This window comes from Colossoma macropomum, unplaced genomic scaffold, assembly GCF_904425465.1.
Source record: "Colossoma macropomum unplaced genomic scaffold, Colossoma_macropomum, whole genome shotgun sequence".
Lineage (NCBI taxonomy): Eukaryota > Metazoa > Chordata > Actinopteri > Characiformes > Serrasalmidae > Colossoma > Colossoma macropomum.
The window spans coordinates 42,423,211-42,440,214 of NW_023494805.1; the positions used below are offsets into that span (position 1 = coordinate 42,423,211).

Here is a 17,004-nt window from a genome sequence, read left to right on the forward strand (position 1 = left end):
ATATAGCACCAAAATGGGTTCTGCTATTGTTACAATGTAACCAATTTTGGTACTATATAGAACCCTTTTTTGAGGATGTGTTGTATGCGGTTCTATAGTCTTATTTTGAGTTTGTAACCCTTTTTGATGCAAATAAAAACCATTGTGTTCCTTAGTAAATGGAATGGAATGGCTCTTATATATGCTTAAATGGTTCTTTGTATGGCAAAATGGTTCTTCAGATTGATGGGAGTGTATATACATACCATCAAAACCATTACTCTGTTGTGATGATGTTAAGCTTGTAACCCTTTTTGGTGCTACATGGAACCATTTTTGAAAATGTGTTGTATATGGTTCTATGGTCTTATTTTGAAAGTGGTTCTATACAGCACCACAAAGTGTACTGCTAGTGTTACGAGGTCAAGTTTAGTACCCTTTTTGGTGCAAATAAAAAAAAAAAACACATTCAGTGTTCTTTATTAAAGGGAATGGTTCTATATAGAACCATTCCATGCTTAAATGGTTCTGTGCATGGTAAAATGGTTCTTCAGATTGATGGAGTGCATATACGTACCACCAAAAGCGTTCTTCTGTTGTTATAATGTTAAGCTTGTAAGCCTTTTCGTTGCTTTATAGAACCATTTTTGAAAATGTGTGGTATATGGTTCTATGGTCTTACTTTGAAAAAGGTTCTGCATAGCACCAAAAAGGGTTACATTGTTGTTACAATGCCAAGTCTGGTTCCCCTTTTTGGTGCAGATATAAAATATTCAGTGTTCTTTAGTAAAGGGAATGGTTCTATATAGAACCATTCCATGCTTAAATGGTTCCGTGCATGGTGAAATGGTTCTAGACTGATGGGGTACATATATGTCAAAACGTGTTCTTCTGTTGTTATGATGTCAAGCTTGTAGCCCTTTTTGGTGCTGCATAGAAGCATATACAACACATTCTCCATCCATTTGAAGAACCATTTCACCATGCAGAGAACCCTTTTAATGAAACAGAACCGTCCCCTTTACTAAAGAACTCATTTTTGTCAATAAACGTTGGATTTGAAATAATAATGAAAACACGAAGCGTCACTTTTCATCATCTTTACTTCTCACTGAAACAGGAAAGTAGAAATAATACAACTGAAATGGTGAAGACACACACACACACACACACACACACACACACACACACACACACACGCACACACACACACACACACACACACGCACACACGCACACACACACACACACACACACACACACACACACACACACTCTCTCTCTCTCTTTAGTCAAAAACACCTCGATCCTCCACAAAAATAAAGCTTTCGTTCATTTTTACATCGTCTACATTCCCTGAACTGGAGCTCGTCCACAGAGTCCGGCGTGAGCTTCACCCTCGTTTCGATGGGCTGAACCGAAGGCTCCCCTCGCTCTTCAGCACCGGCCCGAACATCACACGAGCCGCCCGGTTTCAGAAGCCCAGCCCGTCCCGTTTCACTGACACTGAGACCATGATGAGCAGGGACAGCGGAAGTGGTCACTGGCATCAACAGAATCACTTCTGTGTTCGACTCCTTCATCAGCAGAGGTGGATTAGAGCTCTACACGCTGAACTGAACACTCAGTCGAAACTCCAGAGTTATTGCTCGCTTGGTTTCTTCATACTGCATAATGATCCGGAGGAATCCGTCACGTTTTTACACCAGGAAAAAAAATAATAATAATAAATATGAAGGTACATCAGGCTCATAGTAACTGATTGCACTTAAATCTTTGCTCAAAAGTCCCCAACATCCGATCCGTATCGCGCGCAGAACGCCTCTGTGATCAGGTGAAGAGTGGATTATACGTGGGAAGCAATGCACGAGGAATAAAGTACAAAAACAAGAGTCCGCAACAGTGGAAAAAGCACTCGGCTGTAAAACACAAAGGCAATCACAGATTGCAAATCTTCAAGGCCGCCGCAAAAATGTCCTCCATTCTTCATCCAGCTTTGACTCTTTAATACTTCACGCTGCTGCCTCGGGCTAAACCGAAGCGTTAGACTGGAATTACATGAATTTTTATCAACATTTCTGCATAATTAAATGGTTCAGATGTAAACAGGGTCATTCAGAGTGGTCGGAATTGTCCCACCTCTAAAAGCTCCCTCATTGAAAGTCATTACATGATGAGAACTCACACTCCATTCATGGTGGAGGGATACATGCAGGGCGCTGTGAGGCAAAATAGTCCCCAATAAATCTTATTATTTCAGATTTCCACTATTTTCCATATAAACTCAGAAGACTCGTGTAGGTTCACTGGTGGTTCTGGATAGTAAATAAAATGTCTATATTTGTGTTGTAGTCATGGCGACCCCTGGTTCCTATCACCACCACTGTAAAGACATCTGAACCATTTCAGACCAAACCTCTCTGAATCACTCTGTTTACATCTCACACACTGAGTTATGCAGGAATTTTAGAAATATTGGTGGAATTCCCCTTCAATGTAAATGGGCCTGTATGACAATTTTCCATCAATGGATTTAAGCAGGCATCTGGTTTCTGGGCCAAAGTGCAGTGGAGATCAGCGTCTACCTTGTCCAACAATCTGAAATCAGCTCATAAAGGCCTAATTAGCTGATGGGCTGAATCAGGTGTGTTTAATGAGGCAGTGAGCTGAAGTCTGCAGTGCTTTGGACCACGAGGACTCGATCCTGACACACGTGGACTAGAGACGGCTCATACAAACACGCTAATGTGGCTAACAGAAGCTGTTCGTAGATCAGGTTTAATAACTGGTAGGTTTTGGATAAACCATCTCTTTCCCAGTGCCAGTGGAGTTCCAGACCTGGGCCAGTAACATACTTCACGCAAGCACGCGAGCGCAGACACGGCTGTGTTCAAAAATGTGTCATGATGTGAATCATAACGCAATGCCAGTGTGAGCTAATTCCAAGTGTTACAGCCAGGGGGCGCTGTGACGACAGCCAAGCCATATCGCACAAAAATGCTTACATAAACGTATGTGATACATTATCGCATTTCCATTCCAGCAGAGCTGGTAAAGCAGATCGTGTCTTCCACCGTCCACTTTAGCTGTTGGATTAACAGTAGGTCCCTCTCTGATTTGTCCTCTAGCGCCCCCTTGAGTACTGAGTGTTTAAACCGCCACAGTAACCCTGCATTCCCACCAGCAGCGACTTTTCGCCTCTTGTCGTCCAAATCGCTGATCGCTCATCGCCTGAGGGTGTTTCTGAACTCGAGCGACCGTTGGTTGCCATGGTTCGACACAAATCAGATGCGTTTTCCCGCTAAAATTAAAATTAGAAATCACTTGTGTGCTTATTTGTATTTAATCACTGTCTGTGCAGGCAGTTTGTGAGGAAAGCAGTATTTGGTCTTTGCGATTTCTGCCTATTCATGGCGCCTCCATTATTCCATCTCTAGTAGGAATCTTAACCCATTCATTTTGGACTTGCTCGGGAGCGCCCTCTAGTGTTTGAGAACCCCAGAAGACATTACAGAGTGGGAATTCTCCTCTTTACAAGATCTCTGGCTCAATGCTCAGTTCCTATTGGTGATAGCCACGTCACTTCGCTCCTTATTTGCATGAAGTTAAACTCCGCTCTACTTTGTGGCATCATTGACTCCGCCTACTTTGTGTCGCAGATGTTCGCGCTGCCTCCTGTCGGCGGAAATCGGCAGCTCTCGTTGAAAATAAACGAACTCTGGCCGCGTTGATGGTGTGAACGCAGGGTCAGGGCCGTGTGCTTGCAATGCGTATGTTTCTGGCTTTAGGCCTGCTTTGCTTATGAGAACCTGACATTATACATAATATTTCAAATGACTAATATCGCTACACCAACACTGAGTGTACACGTCTTCCTGCCTCGTTGGCAAGCAGGAGAACCAGCCGTGTTGGTTCTCCAGCTAATTAGCTAATACTCCGTGTGGTACCTCTCTCTCCTCTTTGGATGGTGGACATTTCCACGCAGCCTTGAAACGTCTTTCCCTTTCATTTAGCAAAACAAGAAAACAGAAATAAAGAATCACACCACCTCGTCTGGTCTGAGGCGCTCAGACCTGGACGCTAGGGATGCACGATGATATCGGAATCATTTCGGTACTGGCTAGTAATCGTTTCAAAAAAATCTATCGCATATACTGTCCATTTGGCTGATATCTGACAGAGGAGAATGTCAGTTTTCTGTTAAAGGGTCTCCATCCTACTGTTTCACCCGGGCGTCCACACACGACGTGGGTTCATGACTCAGAAACTGCTGCGATTCTTTTATACACAGCCTCTCTTTATCCATTAAAGAGCCCATATCACTGAAAATCAGTGGGGTTTTTTTAAGAGAACTGTTTGATGTCGTATGTAAACACTGTAAAACTTTCAAAACACATGAAAAAACTAAGCAGCTCCTTTTTAAATTCTTTGTTTTTGCGATGTCACAAAAAAACAACACATTTATACACACATCCGCTTAGGCTACAGCAGTTTAGCTCCGCCCACTCACTAAGAAGTTAGGAGTGTTTCAGCTGGGATTGCTGTTTGGGGCACAGCCAATCAGACGGAGCTCATTTGCATACATCAGTCTTAAAGGCGCAGTAACAGGTTCTGTTTATATAAACCCAATCAAAGTGTAGAATATTTAAATTAACCTCTTATGCTCGTAGGTATATTTTCGTGCCCAAATCATAAGGCAAATTTTTCAGTAACTGCATGAAATAAATGTATATTTTTGGGGTTTATTTGTAAAAGTTCCCCTCAAATTAGCAGAAAAAGTGTTTTATGATGATAAACATAAAGCTATATGCTTACAATTTACTGTCGAAAGCCGAAAATCTTAGGCGCTCCAAGTATTTTTTTATAAAAATATTTTTTTTACAGTGCAGATCACTGAAGAGACGCCGTCTGAGATCCAGTTTGAAGCTCAGATTGTGGAAAAATGGGTCGACTTTCAGTAGAAAAAAAATGTGAGTTCAGCTTCTTTTATTATAAGGGTTTAAAATTACATCACCCATCTATTTGACTGGAAAGAAGACAGTTACAGCTCTCATATGAATGTAGCTTATGAAATATGAAAATTATGAAGAATATGATGAAGAGCTTTTTGGAAGTTAAAGAGGTTGAAGAGTCTATTTCTGTCACTTCCTTTAAAACTGATATGTAAATGAGGCCTGTTCTGATTGCCCTGTACTCAAAAAGCAGGTTGAAACACACTCCTTATAACTTCGACATGAATGGGCGGAGCTAAGCTGTAGGCCGAATAGGCATATATATGTAAAAGCGTTGTGACGTCACAAAAACATGCACTCGAAACAGGCTGTGTTTCCAGCTTATTTTCTGTAAATGCACTGTATGGACTGAAAACGTACTGTAACCAAGAAAAACGCGCTTTTCCCTGATATGGGCTCTTTAAACGTACTGCATTTGTGACCCTCTGCTAATTAGTGCTACATCTCTCACTAATGCTAATCCAGGTGGATCCCATTTTCTCGTGGATCCTGTTCTCTAAATGTGCGCGTCAGCATCAAAAAAAAGACATATTTCCTAGAAAAAATCCCAGAATTCCCATATCGGTGCATCCCTACCCCGAATCGCCAGCACTCACTCAAACATTCAGGCAAATTCACTCCTGAATTCAGTTCAATCTGCGCTACATAGTGTCCCACTCTGGCCACAGCGCAACAAGCAACACCAGCACTGACAGTGCAGGGACGAGTGAGGAGGATGATGAAGGTGGTGAGAGTGGTGATGAAGGCCAGGGTTGTTTTTTTTTTCTTTTTTTTTTGTCCGTTTTGGAGGTGCTGTCCACTTGGCACACTGTCCACTCGGTCCGTCCTCTTTCTCGAGAAGCGAACGTGAGAGTGAAAGTTCGACAGAAGCGCCTCGTTCCTCTCTGAGCGCTCGACACTGAGGGTCCAAAGTTGGCGAGATGTCCGAGTTGCCGTTCGTCGGACTCTCTAATCGCTGTGAGGCTTCTCAGCCGAACCCTGAGGAGGAAGAAGAAGAGATGGTTAAGAAAATGAACGATATCTTTCATTATACAACAGTCAGTTCCGGCCAGGCGAGCTGATTGGTTGAGAAGCGTTCTAACTGTGCTGTTATTTCACCATAACATCACAGGTTTTTCACAAACACTATCACTCCACAGAGACGCCGTTGCTAAGCAACGACTCTGACAGCTGTAGGAGACGCTCAAGACATTTGAACGTTTTTACTTCTTACTTTGCCACAAACAGAAAACGGACACTTTTAAGATCACATTTGACCGACAGCCGATTTGGTCAGACTCTGAAGATGAGACGACACTAAATTCCCAAACTGTCATCACCACTGAGCAGCTTTTCAGTCGGCAGCTGTGACAGAAGAACAGCTAAACAACCTGGAATCAGCCGGAAATGAACCCAACACCATTCGCCAAACTAAATGGGCTGTAAGATGCTTTACAGACTGGCTGTAACAAAACAACATTAATACTGATCTGGCAAAAACTGACAAAACTGAGCTGAACTTGATATTGTGGCAGTTTTATGGCTCAGTCTGATTTGGTCAGACTCTGAAGATCAGACTACACGTTTGGCGAATGGTGTTGGGTTCATTTCTGGCTGATTCCAGGTTGTTCAGCTGTTCTTCTGTCTCAGCTGCCGACTGAAAAGCTGCTCAGTGGTGATGACAGTTTGGGAGTTTAGTGTGAGGAGCTGGAGAACGAACTGCCGGCTGTACAGCGAGTGGGCGGAGCTCGTTACTCTGACGTAACAACAAGCTGCTCGTTAAGGAACTATAATTTGGTGAAGGAACTGCGAACATTAAAACATATTAAACGCCGCGTTCACAGCCCAGTTTATTAATTTATTACTGTATTTATTTAACTGTTGTATTAAAGCAATAGAACACTCGAGGAGTGTGTTATCGCCAATAACATCACGGCTCTGATGATCTACGGCGACCAAATCACAGCCGTGATTACACACTCCCTCTCAAGTTCTAGTGCTTAACCGTCCAGCCACAGGAAAGTGAGCAGAAGCTATATGGAGTAATTGGGACGGTGAGGGTCTTCAGAGTGAAACCTGATGACGGCCAGGAGAGGGGGTCCGTCTGCTGCTCCAAATAAAGACAGACGGCTTGTCCATAAATGGCTTTATATAGAACTCAAGTGCTCACAATGGAGTGATGTGAATGAGCCCATTAAACCGTTATATGTGAAACAGTAAGATTTGGTCCAAAGCTGAAGATCATTTGGCTCAAGGGTGAGTTTTTATCACTTCATTAATCAGATTCTTAGTCCCCTCCACTTTAGCCCAGGGGTCAGAACCATGCAGCTCCGGAGACACATGCAGCTCTTTTACTGTCCTGTTGCTGCCAACGAACACCAGTCGCATCACAGGAGCCATCATGAAGCTTCACTGACTGACAGCTGGGCTCATCACCCAGAATGTGTTTGAGCCGTAAAAAGGGCGCGGCCACTTCTTCGGTTTGCGTCCTCGGATTCTTTAAACTGCTTTCAGACTTTTAACTGTTCTTTGACGCTGCAGCCTCGTTCTCCTGCGGCCGCGCTCGGACATTTCTTGCGTGAACTCCAATCTGGCTGTTCAGACTGAGTCACATCGCCGTGTATCGGATACGTATCAGATTTCAGTACCACATACAAAAGCATCTCTAATCAGAATTGAAAACGTCAGATTCAGTGTGTTCATCTGTTCACACTGACACACATCTGTGTCACGTATGAAGAAAAGGATCAGATTTGGGCCACTTTTACCTGCTGTGTGAACAAAGCCTGAACCCACTAAAACTCCCTCTTCAGAAATCTAATGCTGGACGTGGTCAGAGAGAAAATCTGACATGCCCTTAATCTCTGAATGCCCATAAATCTGTGCCAACTACCCGAACAACAATAACACAGGCTGGTAAATGAAGCATCTGATTGGCTCGCTCCATCAGGCCATTAGCATGAAAAACAAAGGAGGTAATCAGCTTTTGGGCCTTTCACTGAGTCACTGAGGGGCTTTTTGGGGCCTCAAAAGCAACGTGCCTCTAAACAACGGCCCTTAATTAAGCTGTCTGCCGGACGTGTGAGCGTGGCTGGATACTCCTAATGCAAAAGAGCCCCGGTGGACAAGCAGTCCTGAGGACACTCGAGAAGAACTCGCTGTACGTCTTTCGAGGGCGCTGTGAGGAGAGCTGACGTCAGAGAACAGCAGCGGAGGCGGCCAAAGAGGCACGGATGCACGAGGAGAGAGGCTGGCTGCAGTTTCGCCTTCGTTTGCAAAGAGAAGAAAGAAAAAAGGAGGCCTCAGAACCAAAGACGTGATGTTTACGAGCCGTTTGTTGTGTCAAACTGAACTAAAGTGTGATAAACTGTAGGTTGTGAATACTGTGAGAGCGCCCCCTGCTGTTTATCAGCTCCCCAGCTTCAGTCTCCATTTCCCAAACGCTTTAGCCGAGCGCGCTAACGTTACTCCTCCTAATAAACAGACACACGTTCAGCTCCGTCTCCTCATTATTCACCACCATCACTGTAATATTTCATCATCAACATTAACACACGAAGGTAATAACAGTGTGGAAGAGAAAGAAACTGACCATCGCCAGCTGCCGTCCGATGTTGCCCACTGTCACTCCCCCGGAGAAGAAGATGCAGGGCAGCCAGGAGCGAACGGAGCGAACCTCCGGAGACGTGTACCTGAAAACGAGAAGCGAGAGAGCGAGCTGAGGAGGAGGCCGCTAGAGGAGCGTAACTGAAGAGACGTTTGGGGGAAAAAGTCTTAAATTTTCACTTCTGTTAAACCCAGTTATTCCAGGCGATAATAAAAGCATGTTTTATTCTGATATGAATTTCTCGAAAAGTTACTGTTGTGTATGTTGGGCATATTTTTAACCACTTGCTCATAGAAATGTAATTGTGACTCTATATGAAACTGTAAATAAATATGCAATTAATTACGTAATTACAGGGTATTGTGAGGCAAAATAGTGGCCGAAGAAAATGTATTATTTCAGATTTATCACAATTTTCCCATCAACAACATGGATAGTCTCTCTGAATCACTCTGTATACATCTTCCACACTCAGTTATGGAGGAATTTTGAAATATTGGTGGAATTCCCCTTCAAATCCATGTTGTTTCTGTTATGACCACCTAATGAAGGACTTATTTATCACCTACGCCGACAGTCATTACTCACTGATAGATGCCGTTGTAGACCAACAGCTGGGCGATGAGCGTGGCCAGAAGAGCGGTGGTCAGTCCCAGGCCGAAGCCGCTCCTCGACCGGTCAAACGTCCACCACAGCCCCAGGGACAGAGCGGCCAGCGTCAGAGAAAGCTGCATGTTATTGGCAAAGTCCAGTTTCTGAGAGATGGTTTGAGTTAAAGGAAAGCGGGCGTGTTCTGAGCGAGTTTCAGGAGAGCAAAAGCAAAAGTAAAAACAAGTAAATATAAAAACAATACAATATTAATTTAAAGAGATCATATTGTGGACATTAAGCTGCAAAAACAGCCTGTTTTGAATTTTTATCTTTGTGATGTCACAAAACCCAACTCAGTTCAGTTTATCCACCTAGTCAGCCTACAGCAGTTTAGCCCCACCGATTCACAGTGAACTTACTAAGGACTGCTTTAAGAATGAGGCGCAATACAGAGCGGCCAATCAGGACAGAGCTCATTTGCATATGTCAGTCTTAAAGGCACAGCATGTTTCGTTCTAAGGGATTAAGAGAGGTTGAAGAATGTTTACGTGAACACAAATTATGTCTGAAGACCACACAAACTTTATAAGCGCACCTTATGAAAAAATTTAAAAACGAGAAAAATAGTAGGATATTCACCCTTTAACGACATAATTTAATAAGCTGGAACAGACAGAATAGAAACTGTAGTGCCACAATTAAAAAACACTATAATAATAACAATAATATAGTGATTTTATTCAATGTTGCACAAACTGCGCTGCACTAAATCCAATTAAACAGGATTAATTATGCTCTCTGTGCATAAAAACGTAGTTAGTCAGTGTTCTTTAAGTACTGACTACACCAATGATAAGCTTAGAAAAGTGTATAGTGACATAATTTATCACGATAACGGTAAAATATCGTCATACTGCTCACCCAGACTGTTGACTACCACTTATTTCGTTCTCTTGAGGCTCTAAGAGTGTTTTAGTGGGTATAGTAATGGAGTCAGCTGTGATGCTGGTGTGGTAAGGATACAGCACTGGCGTGGTTGATGCCCACAAACACGGCGATGCAGCGCATCACACTGGCCCATTCCCTCTTGAACTTGTGTGGTTCTCCAAGATGGCTGTCCAAGCATGGATATAAGAGGCCGACCACAGCTGAGGAAACAGAAATCAGACACATTAGAAAGCTGCTCTGTATCTATATGAATAAATACACTGAATGGAGGGCTATGACCATTAAAGGGCTATTTGGGTGCAGATGTCATTGTATGGCCTATTCAGTGCGCTGTTTGGGTGTGTACAGTAGCCTTAAACAGTATTTGTACACCTTAATCTTTTAACTATTGGTGAATTTTGCTTGATGTTTTGACATAAGAGTTTGATGTAGTATGTAAACAATGTTAGTAACAAAACGTAGTGTTCATGCAGTTCGTATGCAATCAGCGTCTTTCACTCTGAAGTTATAAGAAGTGTTTCCGCCTGGTCTGCTTTTTGAGTGAGGTAGCCAACCGGAACAGAGCTCATTTACATATGTCAGTCATAAAGGCACAGCACAAAAATCCTTTTGTTTAAAGGAAAATGGTCATGGAAAAATTAATTATGACTGTTTTTGGTGCATAAACAGACACAAATGTCAACAATTGATCTCAGGGGAAAATAACATACAGGAAAAATGTGGATATATGATTTTATATGTTTTCCCTCTAAGTGATAATAATCATTAATATTTAAATTTAATTATGACTGTTTTTGGTACATAAACAGACAAAAATGTCAACAACTGACATCAGGAGAAAAATAAAATACAGGAAAAACGTGGATATATGCTTGTATATGTTCTCCCTCTTAACAGTTTTACTACCTAGATTATCAGTGATAATAATGACTAATATTGAAACCACTCAATGACTGTGTTTACATTTCAACCATTTAATTATGCCGAAATTTTGAAAAATCGGTGGACTTCCCCTTTGTACTGGACAGCCTTAAGGCTGAATGCCTGTAAACTCCAGTTCCCGCCCCGCGCCGTGTGGACTGGAATGCGGTGGGCGTGGCCTGACGACGCGAACGTTCTATTTTTTTGCTTAGATGAGTGGCATGTTCGGAGCGCCAGCCAATAGCGTGGCGCCCTGGCAGCTCACCCGTTCCTGAGCAGCCAATGAGAACGCAGCACGCTCAGGGCGAGCCCCTCCGGCTGTTGCCAGGCAACGCGAGCAGAGCAGCGGCCGATACGAGTCCAAAAACAAACTCAACCCTAAAGTCACAACTTCATATACTTACATAACGCAGCGCAGCCCGGATAGAGCGGAGAGAAAACGATGTAAACCAGCTTATTTACGCTTCGTCTGACTTCAACCAAAACATAAACGTCCTCTTTGTCTCACTAAACATGTTCCACATCCTATTATTCACTCCGGAGCCGCTAACTCGTTTAACTTCGGTTTGTTTTCTGAGAAATCTGGCCAATCTGGCTGTTAAACCCATTTCAGAGACGTTGTTATGCTTTAAACATTGATGAAATAAACATTTCACGGTCTGAAATTAGCTTTTCATTCGGAATTCCCGTTCCACCTTAAATGCTGCCGCACTTCCATGTGTACATCCGCACGTCTGTATAGGCGCTAAACTGTAACAGCTGCATATTTAAGGTGGAACGCAGAGATTCTCGTTATCATCGCTATGTAATGTGAAGTGAAACCGATTTTTTGTACAGAAAACTATGAAAACTGATCATATCAGTGAAATATAATACTGATATAATTCAGTATAATTCAATACTGATAGTATTAAGGTTAATTGTGGCCAGGTTTGCGTTTAAACTGAGCAAAAAAAAATTATGTGAGGTCTTAAAGTGGAATTCCTCCCATTTTTCAAAAATTCTGCATAATTAAATGCCTAAGTAATAAAAAAAAGTCCTCCAGAGTGGTTTGGTGTGAAACGCTCCGTTCTAGATAAACTTACCGAGTCAGAACTGTTCACAGTGGTGGTGATAGGAACCAGACGTCCACCTCTAAAAGCTCCCTCACAGAAAGTTCCTACATGAAATGGTTTTGAATTCACTGCCTGATGCCTGAGACACTGTTTTATGATAGTTTAGAGAAGGTTTTGGCCTTAAACTCCATTCATGGTGGAGGGATACATTGTACAGTGCGTTGTGAGGCAAAATAGTCCCCAAAGAAAACTTATTATGTTTATGTTATTATGTTTTGCCCATCATCAACATTCCATTCACTGGTGGTTTTGGATGGTAAATAAAATGTCTATATTTGTGTTGTAGTCATGGCGACCCCTGGTTCCTATCACCACCACTGTAAAGACATCTGAACCATTTCACACCAAACCACTCTGGATCACTCTGTTTACATCTTGGTGACTGAATTATGCATAAAATTTAAAAATTAATGGAGTTCCCCTTCACACTCACCAGCAGCCGTGCCACAGCTCAGCGGGATCCACCAGGAGGATGACAGCAGGGTGTCCAGCACCTCTTCGGGAAACAGCACCACGTTTCTCTTTATCTGCAGTAAGTAAAGCACCAGGGCGAGGAAAACGCCGACGGTGAACAGCACCACTCCACGGCGAACCAGGCCGGCGGAGTGGAGCCGGCGGAGAGAGCCGAGAGCCTGGCTCACAGCCCCGGCCACGGCGGACATCGCCTCCCGGGCTCTGGAGGCCGGCGGGAAACCTTTCGACTTCATGCCGGGGGAACAAGAGCAGCTCCAGCAACGGTCCTCCAGCTGCGGCATGGGGCACTGGACATACAAAGATATGAGGTAGTTACAAGTCAGCAAAGTGCAGTTTTAATGACCATGATATGAGACATAAAGTAGGAAACTACTTTAATGGACCAAATATGGACTGTAAGTAAATAAAAATTTTGCTGAGCAAAATATGAGCTGTAAGCTAGTAGACTGCAGTTTTAATGACCAAAATATGTACCAAATGTGGGCTGTAAGTCACAAAGTACAGCTTTACTGACCAAAACATGAGGTGGGGAACTCCACCAATTTTTCAAAATTTCTACACAATTAAATGGTTAACAAGTCAAGGAAGTCATTCAGAGTGGTTTGCTGTGAAACGCTCCGTTCTAGAGAAACTTACTGAATCAGAACTGTTCACAGTGGTGGTGATAGGAACCAGACGTCCACCTCTAAAAGCTCCCTCACAGAAAGTTGTGTCCCCAAAGAAAACTTTTCCACCATTTTACCATCATACACACTCAGATTAACGTTACACATGTAGGGTCACTGATGGTTTTGGATAGTAAATAAAAGGGTTAGGTTATATTTGTGTTGTAGTCATCTGAGTCTCTACAATCAACCATTTCACACCAAACCACTCCCAATGACTCTGTTTACATCACTCAATTATGCAGAAATTTTGAAAAAATGGTGGAATTCCCCTTTAACGGCCCAAATATGAGCTGTAAGAAAACTGCATCTTTACTGACCAAAACATGAGCTATTAGTCAGAAAACTGCAGCTTTAATGGCCCAAATATGGGCTGTAAGTCAAAAAGTGCAGCTTTACTGACCAAAACATGATCTTTAATTCAGTATATGAAGCTTTAATGAGTGAAATAATAAATATTACCTTGATTTCTTTGAAGTCTTCGCTGCCACTTCTGTTCTTCCTTCACAAATCTCGAAAAAATACAATTTCAGCTGCACTTTCCTCGTTATTGTTGGTCACATTATGTATTTTTCTGTCTAAGTGAGACCTTAATTCATACAAATAGAAAGCAAAAGTAAGTTAAAACCTCTTTCCTTTCCACGACGGTCCGGCAGTCTCACCGTTTCTCAGCGCCTCAGTCGCCGTGCAAAGAAAAACGAAGCGCCGCGGTGTCTGGTGAGGCGAACCGACCAATCACAGAGCGGCGGGCGATATGACGTCTCCACACACCACCCAATGTGACGCGACATATAGGAGGAGCTTGGAGCGAAAATGGGCGGGGCTATCACCGCTTATGTGGACTGATGGGCTGGGGAGAGCCGATTCAATTTGTCAAACCGATTCTTTCGAACATTACATTCCGTTATAATGAACCGAACATCAGGTTCTGCGAGTCACTGATTCACAGATGGAGGCCGCTTTGTTCTTATTTCCTCCTTTTATAATGACTTTCGATTCAGCGATTACTCAGTGATTAGTCAAGCGAACTTTCCCCTCGTTTCATTTGCATACAATGAGATTCAAAGAGAGAATCTGGTGTCCAAAAAAGATGGTTCTTCCAAGGTTCGTTAGTAAAGGGAACGGTTCAATTTAGAATCATGAGCTCTATATAGAACCATTTGCGTGTTCAAATGGTTCTTTGCAGGGTGAACTGGTTCTTCAGATTGATAGAGAATGTATTGTGGATGATTCTGTATAGAACACTTTTCAAAAAGGGTTCTATATGGGGTTCTTGTACTGTTGTACGATGTCAAGCTTATGGTGCTATATAGGAGCCTTTTCAAAAATGTTCTATATAGAACAATGTACAGCAGATTCTCCATCAATCTGAAGAACAATTTCACCATGCAAAGAACCAATTAAGCATGAAATAGCTCTATATAGACCTCATTGTTCTATATAGAACCACTGCCTTTTTACTTTATTCACAGAGTTCCTCGCTGTTATAGGTTGGCAGTTGTCTTCACGTTTTTTTCTTCTGTTAATGTATTTAATTAAAAATGTGTTTATCTCTCTTGTCGTCTGTTGTGATGCTAAGCTGATCACTCATAAACATGTCCACTACTGTTAGTTTAATCATTTCCAAATGTAAATAACTAAAATAAATAACTGGCTCATCACACTGATTTATCAGTCTACTCAGGCTTTAGCAGAGCTCAGTAATGCTGAGATTAATAACTGATCACCTTGATTTATCAGTCTACTCAGGCTTTAGCAGAGCTCAGTAACACTGAGATTAATAACTGATCATCACATTGATTTATCAGTCTACTCAGGCTTTAGCAGAGCTCAGTAACACTGAGATTAATAACCGATCACATTGATTTATCAGTCTACTCAGGCTTTAGCAGAGCTCAGTAACACTGAGATTAATAACCGATCATCACATTGATTATCAGTCTACTCAGGCTTTAGCAGAGCTGATTTAAGGATTTATAGAAATTTTCAACTTATTTTAAGTATTTTATTAAGTAAAATTATCTATTTTGGCAGATCATTTTGAATGATTTTAGAAACAATGCTTTAAAAAAGAAAAATGATCTGCCAGTATAGAGATGTAATTTGATACAGAGTAACGGTAATATAGAATTAAAGTATATAGTTCTGACATTAATAAGTAATGAGTAATAAGTAACATACACTCATTACATTTTGGGAGAAGTAATTAGTATTTTTTTCTGTGTAGCTCCTCAACACTGGAGCTCTGGATTCCTGAAAACAATCACTACAATTGCAGCTATTTTAAAAATGTACATTTTTTGGTACATATTTTGGGTTATTTATCATCAACCGGTACAATATATATAATATGTATGTACACAGTGGCCCTTGGATCATGGGGGGTCCTAGGCAGCTGCCTAGAGCAAAGACCGCCCCACAGCTTACAGAAAGAAAACATACATACAAATTATTAGAGGACACTTTTGAGTTCAAACTGTGAAATATTACAGTTCAGATTTCCTCCAGACTTTAACACAGACGTAAATATGGTGTGGTTTGATTCAGTTGAGAGTCAGTTCAGCTGATTTATTGAAAAGAATCAGTTCAAACTGATTCGTTCACACGTTCACGTCTGGCCCAGTGACAAACTGGCGATGCCGAATGTTATCAGAAGCCTGACCTGTAATCTGAGGTCACTGTAACATTACGTCTTGTTTTTTTGGCTCTTCGTCTGTACAGGGCTGCACGTAAAAGTACTGGACAGTCCTATGCACATACTCAATGGTGTTAAAGGGTTTTCTCATAGGGAAATCTGATATATGGCAATATACCCATAAATATATGTATACATATATTGTCATACATGGATTTTTCCCTATATCCAATGTATTTTATGTCACATATGGGCCTATATGTGACATATATCCCAACTTAATTTAAATTGGCCCTATATTAACATACACAAACAAATATGTGTAACACATATATTTAACAATATATGATAAAAAACATTATTCATAAAAAAGAAGACATATGTTATGCATCTTCTTTGTTTCTTCCATTAGACTTTCGAATGAAGTGAACATTCACAGCTGCAGAACTGAACTCTAAACACCTGCACATTGTAAGCTGTGCAATAAAAGCATTAAAACACGAAATAAATACAAATATTGTTCCCTCACACTTTTAAATAATCTAAAATTTAAAAGCAAACAGGTAACAATTAAAACTGTGCTGGGATATTTTCAGCCATATATCCAACACATATGCATGATCCATATATTATGCGCATATATACAACATTTCATACTTACATATACGCACACAACTCCAGCAGCGCTGCTGTGTCTGATCCACTCGTACCAGCACAACACACACTAACACACCACCACCACGTCAGTGTTACTGCAGTGCTGAGAATGATCCACCACCCAAATAGTACCTGCTCTGTGAGGGTCCATGGGGGTCCTGACCACTGAAGAACAGGGTAACAAAGTATCAGAGAAACAGATGGACTACAGTCTGTAACTGTAGAACTACAAAGTGCACCTATATAGTAAGTGGAGCTGATAAAATGGACAATGAGTGTAGAAACAAGGAGGTGGTCAGAATGTTATGCCTGATCGGTGTAGATGTACAATATATTGAAATATATGCCTGACCCTTTATGAAGTGTGCATATATGCCCATATGTCAGATTTCTGAATGGGCTACTACACATCAACTAAAAT

At 41.8% G+C, this 17,004-nt stretch overlaps 1 protein-coding gene across 1 annotated transcript; it reads right to left on the reverse strand.

Annotated features, from left to right (window-relative positions):
- Positions 1-1,064: 1,064 nt before the first annotated feature.
- On the reverse strand, positions 1,065-13,970 carry insig1 (insulin induced gene 1). Its single transcript, XM_036597645.1, has 6 exons — positions 13,754-13,970; positions 12,586-12,913; positions 10,192-10,316; positions 9,166-9,332; positions 8,563-8,662; positions 1,065-5,969 (listed from the first exon to the last, which is right to left on the reverse strand). Exons 2-6 carry the CDS (start codon positions 12,905-12,907, stop codon positions 5,940-5,942), a joined length of 744 nt encoding a protein of 247 aa, XP_036453538.1. The 5' UTR covers positions 12,908-12,913; positions 13,754-13,970; the 3' UTR covers positions 1,065-5,939.
- Positions 13,971-17,004: the final 3,034 nt, after the last annotated feature.